This window comes from Salvelinus sp. IW2-2015, unplaced genomic scaffold (genome assembly GCF_002910315.2).
Source record: "Salvelinus sp. IW2-2015 unplaced genomic scaffold, ASM291031v2 Un_scaffold1368, whole genome shotgun sequence".
Lineage (NCBI taxonomy): Eukaryota > Metazoa > Chordata > Actinopteri > Salmoniformes > Salmonidae > Salvelinus > Salvelinus sp. IW2-2015.
Genome location: NW_019942861.1, coordinates 145,252 through 155,388, shown reverse-complemented (window position 1 = coordinate 155,388; position 10,137 = coordinate 145,252). Strand labels below are relative to the sequence as shown.

Sequence of the window (10,137 nt, the reverse complement as noted above, 5' to 3'; positions counted from 1 at the left end):
AGACAGACAGACAGACAGACAGACAGACAGACAGACAGACAGACAGACAGACAGACAGACAGACAGACAGACGAGGCTGGGGACTAGAGACAGAGGCTATTTAAGTCTGTGAGTGTCCCAAATGGAACCTTATTCACTATTTAGTACACTACTTTTGACCACCCCTGGTCAAAAGTAGTGCACTATATTGGGAATGTGGTGCACGCTTGGGACACAGCCTCTGAGATGTTTGGTGTGTCACTTGGCATCATGTTTCATGTGTCACTTGGCATCATGTTTCATGTGTCACTTGGCATCATGTTTCATGTGTCACTTGACTTGACATGGGGAAATATGCTCAGGATTTACAATACACTTTGGATCATATATTGAGAAACTTCATATAAAATAACAATACTGGCACAGTACATATAAAATAACAGTACTGACATAGTAGATATAAAATAACAGTACTAACACAGTACATATAACATAACAGTATTGACATAGTACATAGAGTATAACAGTACTGACACAGTACATATAACATAACAGTACTGACACAGTACACATAAAATAATAGTACTGACATAGTACATGCAAAATCACAATTTATCTATGTACACATACTGCTGAGCAGAACACTGATATATTCTAATCTACATCAATCACTGGCATATCCATCCAATCATTCATAATTTCCTCCATCCATCCAATCATTCATAATTTCCTCCATCCATCCAATCATTCATAATTTCATCCATCCATCCATCTCCAATCATTCATAATTTTCCTCCATCCATCCAAATCATTCATTAATTTCATCCATCCATCCAATCATTCATAATTTCATCCATCCATCCAATCATTCATAATTTCATCCATCCATTAAATCATTTCATAATTTCATCCATCCATTCCAATCATTCATAATTTCATCCATCCATCCAATCATTCATAATTTCATCCATCCATCAATCATTCATAATTTCCTCCATCCATCCCCAACCCAGACAACATACATACCTCCAGTCTACTCTGGTCAATCTTCACAGGCTTGCTCTCCTCCACCAGTAAAGTGTTGTTGTGCTGGAGGACAGGGGGCCTCTGATGGCGGTCCAGGTAAACCTTGACGTTGACTCTGGCGTTCAGATAAGCACCTTTAACCTTCACCGTCACGTTGAAAGAGTCCGCCGGGTTCTTTCCGTCGTCGTGGCGATACGAAACAAGGCCCTTCTTCAGGTCGCGCTGGGTGAACGACTGCACGGAGATGTTGCCGTGGCGATACAGCCCGCCGTTTCTAGGCGGCTCGGACACCTTGTATGTGACCTGGCTGTCGTCTCGGATGTCGAGGTTCGTGAGCACGCTGAAGTTACCTGTGGTTAGGGTCACTTCCTTTCCCTTCTGGACTAACAGACCTATGAATGGATGGATGGATGGACGGATGGATGGATGGATGGATGAATTAAAATGTGGAGTAGCCATGTGAGTACAACAACAACACACATTAAAAATCATCAAGGGGGAAAAAAAACACTATAAAGTCAACAGACTTGTTTCCATCGTGGTCCTTGTTCTCAGACAGGCAAAACAATGAACAGCTTGAGCAATACTCGCTATACATTGGGATCTCCAGTCCAAAGGCACTTTACGTAACAATTAATATAATATATAAAATATACACAGTTACCCGTGTTGTTGCCGAGTCTTAGGAAAGGGTCTTCGGCAGTGACGTCTAGCAGAGTGGAGACAAAGTGTTTCTTGTCGGACACGAAGAGCACGAAGCGTCCGGAGCTCACGCCTCGATGGAGGAACAGCACTCTCTTCTCTTCCAGCTCCTTCTGGGTGAACTGGAACAGCCTGGAGATCAGAGGTCAGAGTTCAGGAAAGTTTATTTAAAGTGTCACTCAATTATATATGAACAATTTACAATAAATATTACAAAATATATATTTTTTAATTATTATTACTAGTATCATTATTATTATGATAAAAACAGCATTGTGGATAATTCAGGGCGAGTTTTTGAGACACTATTAAGATTCGTCGACTGTCCTAATACATTAGATTATTATTATGTACTAAAACAAAACAGAAAGTACCTGTGAGAGGTGTCGTTCACCAGAACCAGGTCTCCCATCGGGATTCCCCGTCGCATGTAGACTAACTGCCCATCGCTGAAGTCCGAGTCTGCATCATGGTAACATAGATCGTCCAGGGTGAGCAACCGCTGCCCATCCCTCACCACATGGAAAACTTTATCGACAACGCGCACTGGCTTCTCGTCATTAACTAGCTGGATGGAGATGTTGAACGTCCCTCCTTTAGAGCCGACTTCATCGTCCGTGACGGAGGATTTGGACTCCTGACTCGTGGAGGCTATGAATGTGAACTGGTCCCGAGTGGTCTCTGTGTCGTCGTGAATGAACATGACGCGCTCCTCCAAGAGATCCTGATTGCTGAACGTTTGGATGATGTTGTAACTGGCGTTAGAGTTGGACAGGTCGATGCGTTGCAGCTTCCCGTGTTTGGGGCTACTTGTGACAGTGTAGTACATCTCCTTGGTGCTGAGAGTCTCTGCAAACAACTCGGCCTTTGTGATGAGTTTACTCTCTCCCTCCTTAATCAAAAGTCCATAATTTCTTATAAATACGCTATTGACATCGGCTTTTATCGAGATCTGGAAATCGTAACTTTGCGTTTGAGCATGTTTGGAGAACACTTGGAATTTAAACGTGTCGCTCGTGTCTTCGTACGGTCTGTCGACCAGTTCGTATTGTACCTTTAGATCAGTGACATTTCTTTGGCTGAATGTTGAGTTTTTCTTCAATAACTTGTTAATGAGCAGAAGTTGTCCTTTCTTCGGCGAGGAGAGAACTCTGAAGTGCAGATCATCCTCTGATAGTGTCACAACGTCCACCGTGGCATAAAGATACTGCGAGTCCAACGTCACTTTCCGAACTTTATCAATGTCGGCCATTACGTTCCTTACTAGGTTATAATGTACCCACTTCACAGTGATGGGGAAGACCAGTTCAGTATCGACCCTACCAGCTACAGTGACCTTGCATTTGAAGTAATCCGTAGCATTTGCTGTCTGGATTTCTTGGAAAGTGCTGAGGTACCGAAGGCGTTCTTTCTCCAGTAGCCTTTGGGAGAAGGAACCGGTGGGCTTCCATTCGCCGCTGGAGTGAAGCCTCTGAAGTTCCCCGTACTGAGGTGGCTCGACGACATCATATCGGATGTCCACCACCTGCTTCACGGCATTGGTCTGAACGGCCAGGTGCTTGTTACTGATCACAGACACCTCACCTTGAGTTATCTCAAGCCCGGTGTTGTTGCCGATCTTATACTCCAACCCTATGGCCATGATCCTAAGCACAACCGTATTGCTCACCTTGTCTCCATCACTGACCCTCAGGACGATCCTGGAGTTCCTCGCCCCAGTGTGGACGTAGTTCACCTTCCCTTCATTTAGGTCAGAATGGGAGAATGTGGTCACTGCAGCGCCGGGGTTGTCTTCCACCTCCAGGTAACCTGCGTCAGTGTTCAGATTCCCCAGGATGGAGAAGATTAGGTTGGTGTGATTGCTGTCGATGTCTGTGGCCTTCAACACCTCCGTGGTCAGGTGTTTTCTAGAGTTATCCAACAGAATGAAAAGGTTCCCCTGGGGCAGGCTGAGCTCTGGGGCATCGTTGGTGGGCATCACTGTGATGTTGTAGCGGTACCTCCTGGTCCCTTTCAGGTAGTCAGGAACCTCCTTCCTGCTGCTGGAGAAGATAGAAAAGGTGAAGAAGTCTTCTGGGTTCTCTGATCCTCCGTGGATGTACATCACCTTGCCGTACCACAGGTCCAGCATGCTGAAGGTGTTCTCCTCTTGGTCCTGGTCTACATCCAGTCTGATCTGACCGTGCACCGGCTGCTCTTGGATCCGGAACATGATCTGGGACTGCCGTATTCGGAGCTTCTTGAAGTCCAGGAGAACCTTGATGTGTTTGGATTCCAGAGATCCACGTCCTCCCTCCGGCACCACAAGGTGCCTAAGCAGCACGAAGTTCATCCCATACCTCTTGTCCAGCCCCCTGTCCAGAGTGGACAATGGGAATTCTGGTGTGGGGGTGACGGAAGTGGGATCGAAGTGGGACTTGGGGACAGTCGGAAGAGTCATTGGACTCATCGTGGTCGAGGGCTCTGGTTCTTTCTCTGGCCCGCAGCCCACAGAGATATCCTTCGTGACAGCAGCATTGGGCAGACCCATCTTCACCCCGTTGACTTTCATGTCCTTTAGACAGCCCTTGAACGAGCCTCCTCTGACCCTCTTCCCTGACACAGACACCAGACCCATCTTGCGGACTTCTGAGCGCGTGCTGTCGTCAATGCCCCCAACAAAGACAGAACCCCTCAGCTGTAGTCCCTTGGAGCGAGAGCTGATGCTAGTCTTTACCGTCTCCTCATCCACTGTCAGCTGGAGGGTCTTGGGGCTGAAGAACAGTTTGATTGAATGCCAGTTCCTGTCATTGACGAAGGTAAGGGAGCGGAGTTCTGTTTTGGTGCCTCCTTTATCCACGAGGGCCACAGGCAACCCCTCTTGGATCTCAACTGCCACAAAGCCCCCCTGTCTGGCCGAGTTATACAGGATGATTCCCTCTTTAGCTGAAGTGTGAACCACACACTCAAACAGAGCCTCCTGCTGGACGTGGGAGATATTCCAGGGTGGCAGGGAGACATACGCTCTAGAACTAAAGAAACTAACAGGGTCCTCCTCGTTAGCGAAGAACTGGGGACTACAGCCCAAAGAAACCTCATAGACGCTCTTGAATCCTGCGTCAGATCTCAACGACGATAACATATCGTGCTCGTTGAAGACAGCCTCGTCCATACACCCCCGGAAACCAGTCAGGTCACCGGGGAGGTAGAGCTTGTCCAGGCCTCCAGAGCCGCCGATGTACAGCCCTTCCTGGATGCTCAGCTCCTGTTTCTGAGACTCATGCCCTGGCATCCTGAGGCTGGTGTGGGAGTGCTGGTCCACGGTCAGGGTGACATTGTGGCGGTCGTGGAGGAGCTCAGCAGTGTGCCAGGCCAGGTCATTTAGCTGGGRGCTACTCTCAGATCGTAGCAAACACTCACCGGACCCCAAGTCCAGCTTCACCTGAGGAAGAGAGGAAGAAGATACTTGATTAAAATGATTACTTTAAACTGGAGTTTTAAACTTAACCAATCACATCTACTGTAAAAAAACCCAACTGCTAAACCTAATCAGAACCTATTGGAATTACTTGCCTAAACAAAATCACCCATATTTATTGCCTAAACCCAACCAATCACATTTGTTGCCTACCCTCAAGATAGAGATGCCCTTAGAACAAGACTGAATAACTCCACAGAGCCGGAACAAGACTGAATAACTCCACAGAGCCAGAACAAGACTGAATAACTCCACAGAGCCAGAACTAGACAGAATAACTCCACAGAGCCAGAGCAAGACTGAATAACTCCACTGAGCCAGAACAAGACTGAATAACTCCACAGAGCCAGAACAAGACTGAATAACTCCACAGAGCCAGAACAAGACTGAATAACTCCACAGAGCCGGAACTAGACAGAAATAAACTTCCACAGAGCCAGAACAAGACTGAATAACTCCACAGAGCCAGAACAAGAATGAATAACTCCACAGAACCAGATACAAAAAAAAAATGTCAATGTCACTTACATTGCATAACTACATTACTTAACTAGTTGGTAATATTTACATTTTAGTGAGCAAAAAAATATCCCATTTCATTTCAGTTCTAATTCACAGCCTTTAAAAAAATATTTTATTTTTTTCAACACCCTCAGCATCACTAAGATACATGTTATTATGAATACATTTCCAAGCCATGATGTAACCTATAGTTAAAACACAGAGCTTTGTTTAAGTCTCCCAACAGGAAGATCCTATTATCTGTCTGCCTTCAGCTATGCTACTACTATCCACGTCTGTGTCCCAAATGGCAACCTATTTAGTGCACCACCTTTGACCAGGACCCATATAGTGCACTATATAGGGAATAGGGTCCCATTTGGGATGCCGTACCTGTCTCTGTGGAGCTCTACATCGGGACGACATGGCTTGTCAACGCTTGCTGCCGAGTCCCAACTATACAAGCAGGGTTTCAAGACAACACAACAGCAACGCTCTAATCTCTAAACTCTGATTCATTCAGAAAGAGACCCCAAGCCCGAGGACAAAAAAGTCAAAAAAATGTCGGTGAGGTCGATGACGTAAGTTGGCTTAAGAAGGGGCACGAAGGAGCAGTGTTCTTGCTCCTCACGGCACGCTCAACAGAAACACACACAGCATCAGCACATTCCACACTCCACACTCCACACTCCACACTCCACATTCCACATTCCACACTCCACACTTCACATTCCACATTCCACACTCCACATTCCACATTCCACACTCCACACTTCACATTCCACACTCCACACTTCACATTCCACATTCCACACTTCACATTCCACACTCCACACTTCACATTTCACATTCCACACTTCACATTCCACGCTTCACATTCCACATTCCACACTTCACACTCCACATTCCACACTCCACATTCCACACTCCACATTCCACACTCCACACTTCACATTCCACACTCCACACTCCACACTCCACACTCTACACTCCACACTCCACATTACACACTCCACAATTCACACTTCAAACTCCACTCCACACTTCACTCTCCACTCCCCAACACAGAATGAAAAGTATAACCCAGGGAGATATTCTTCAGTCGCAGGGATGGGTGACGGTGTGACGCAGAGTGCAGATTAAGCTAAAAACGCATCTCAAGACTTTACGGAAACCATTTTCATTTGAAAACGTCTGACTGTGTCACAAAAAGCCTCTATAACCCATCTGTCCTCCGCTTATGCTGATTTCTTCTGATATAAAAGGTTTGTGAGAAGCTGGACCCATGTCTTCAAGCGACAGATGCATTTCCTTCTTTCGACTCAGCAGAACACAGCTCACGCTCTCTACTGGCCTAGATACAGGGCATTCGGAAAGTTTTCAGACCCTTTGACTTTTTCCACATTTTGTTACGTTACAGCCTTATTCTAAAATTGATTAAAAACAAAATCAATCTACACACAATACCCCATAATGACATCACAATACCCCATAATGACATCACAATACTCAATAATGACATCACAATACCCCATGATGGCAAATTTATAAAAAATGTAAAACTGAAATATCACATTTACATAAGTATTCAAACCCTTTACTCAGTACTTTGTTGAAGCACCTTTGGCAGCGATTAAAGCCTTGAGTCTTCTTGGGTAAGACGCTACAAGCTTGGCACACCTGTATTTGCAGATCCACTCCAGCTCTGTCAGGTTGGATGGGGAGCGTCGCTGCACAGCTATTTTCAGGTCTCTCCAGAGATGTTTGATCGTGTTCAAGTCCGGGCTCTGGCTGATCCACTCAAGGAKATTCAGAGACTTGTCCCAAAGCCACTCCTGCGTTATCTTTGCTGTGTGCTTAGAGTCGTTGTCCTGTTGGAAGGTGAACCTTCGCCCCAGTCTGAGGTCCTGAGCGCTCTGGAGCAGGTTTTCATCAAGGATCTCTCTGTACTTTACTCCGTTCATCTTTCCCTCGATTCTGACTAGTCTCCCAGTCCCTGCCGCTGAAAAACATCCCCACGCATGATGCTACCATCACCATGCTTCACCGTAGGGATGGTGCCAGGTTTCCTCCAGACGTGATGCTTGGCATTCAGGCCAAAGAGTTCAATCTTGGTTTCATCAGACCAGATAATCTTGTTTCTCATGGTCTGAGTGTCCTTTAGGTGCCTTTTGACAAACTCCAAGAGGGCTGTCATGTGCCTTTTACTGGGGAGTGGCTTCCGTCTGGCATAAAGGCCTAACTGGTGGAGTGCTGCAGAGATGGTTGTCCTTCTGGAAGGTTCTCCCATCTCCAAAGAGGAACTCTAGAGCTCTATCAGAGTGATCATTAGGTTATTGATCACCTCCCAGACCAAGGCCCTTCTTCCCCGATTGCTCAGTTTGGCCGGGTGCCAGCTCTAGGAAGAGTGTTGGTGGTTTCTAACGTCTTCCATTTAAGAATGATGGAGGCCACTGTCTTCTTGGGGACCTTCAATGCAGCAGACAGCCAGAGGTCGTGTGTGACGGGTGTGCGTTGTAACATGTCATCTGATTAAACAAAAACTAACTGTAATCACTTACGTTACCAGCAAAAACATGGTAATCAGATTACAGATTCTTTCGAAAAAGTACAAGATTACTTCTTGGATTACTTTTAAATTCAAAAAGGATGTTTTTCGAAAAAAACACATTATGACATCTTCGTGCTTTCTCAATGACATTTACTTTTCCGATAACAATTCTGGACAGCTAACTAAACTCAGCAAAAAAAGAAATGTCCTCTCACTGTCAACTGCATTTATTTTCAGAAAACTTAACATGTGTAAATATTTGTATGAACATAACAAGATTCAACAACTGAGACAAACTGAACAAGTTCCACAGACATGTGACTAACATAAATTGAATAATGTGTCCCTGAACAAAGGGGGGGTCAAAATCAAAAGTAACAGTCAGTATCTGGTGTGGCCACCAGCTGCATTAAGTACTGCAGTGCATCTCCTCCTCATGGACTGCACCAGATTTGCCAGTTCTTGCTGTGAGATGTTACCCCACTCTTCTACCAAGGCACCTGCAAGTTCCCGGACATTTCTGGGGGGAATGGCCCTAGACCTTACACTCCGATCCAACAGGTCCCAGACGTGCTCAATGGGATTGAGATCCGGGCACTTTGCTGGTCATGGCAGAACACTGACATTCCTGTCTTGCAGGAAATCACACACAGAATGAGCATTATGTCTTGTGGCATTGTCATGCTGGAGGGTCATCAGGATGAGCCTGCAGGAAGGGTACCACATGAGGGAGGAGGATGTCTTCCCTGTAATGCACAGCGTTGAGTTTGCCTGCAATGACAACAAGCTCAGTCCGATGATGCTGTGACACACCGCCCCAGACCATGACAGACCCTCCACCTCCAAATCGATCCCACTCCAGAGTACAGGCCTCGGTGTAACGCTCATTCCTTCGACGATAAACGCAAATCCGACCATCACCCCTGGTGAGACAAAACCGCGAATCGTCAGTGAAGAGCACTTTTTGCCAGTCCTGTCTGATCCAGCAACGGTGGGTTTGTGGCCATAGGCGATGTTGGTGCCGGGGATGTCTGGTGAGGACCTGCCTTACAACAGGCCTACAAGCCCTCAGTCCAGCCTCTCTCAGCCTATTGCGGACAGTCTGAGCACTGATTGAGGGATTGTGCGTCCCTAGTTTAACTCGGGCAGTTGTTGCCATCCTGTACCTGTCCCGCAGGTGTGATGTTCGGATGTACAGATCCTGTGCAGGTGTTGTTACATCTGGTCTGCCTCTGCGAGGACGATCAGCTGTTCGTCCTGTCTCCCTGTAGCGCTGTCTTAGGCGTCTCACAGTACAGACATTGCAATTTATTGCCCTGGCCACATCTGCAGTCTTCATGCCTCCTTGCAGTATGCCTAAGGCACGTTCATGCAGATGAGCAGGGACCCTGAGTCAGTAGAAAGGCCTCTTTAGTGTCCTAAGTTTTCATAACTGTGACCTTAATTGCCTACCGTCTGTAAGCTGTTCATGTCTTAATGACCGTTCCACAGGTGCGTGTTCATTAATTCTTTATGGTTCATATCGGATCCCCATTAGTTCCTGCCAAGACAGCAGCTATTCTTCCTGGGGTTTATTATGGATCCCCATTAGTTCCTGCCAAGGCAGCAGCTACTCTTCCTGGGGTTTATTATGGATCTCCATTAGTTCCTGCCAAGGCAGCAGCTGCTCTTCCTGGGGTTTATTACAGGTCACCATTAGTTCCTGCCAAGGCAGCAGCTACTCTTCCTGGGGTTTATTATGGATCCCCATTAGTTCCTGCCAAGGCAGCAGCTACTCTTCCTGGGGTCCAAACACATTAAAGCACTTATGTCACATATAAAACAAAAGATAAAACACAACACATTATTACACCACTACTCTACCACAACATATCTACAATACAAAATCAATAGTACAGCAATATAACGATATTATGTACGT

General features: G+C 46.2%; 1 protein-coding gene across 1 annotated transcript in view; it reads right to left on the bottom strand.

The window, feature by feature from the left end:
• The window catches only part of LOC112070566 (chondroitin sulfate proteoglycan 4-like), a 92,460-nt gene that overhangs the window by 70,658 nt on the left and 11,665 nt on the right, over positions 1 to 10,137 (bottom strand). Inside the window, 3 exon segments of the mRNA XM_070439031.1 lie at positions 1,006 to 1,397; positions 1,670 to 1,839; positions 2,082 to 5,128. Of these exon segments, the coding sequence (XP_070295132.1) occupies positions 1,006 to 1,397; positions 1,670 to 1,839; positions 2,082 to 5,128 (3,609 nt within the window).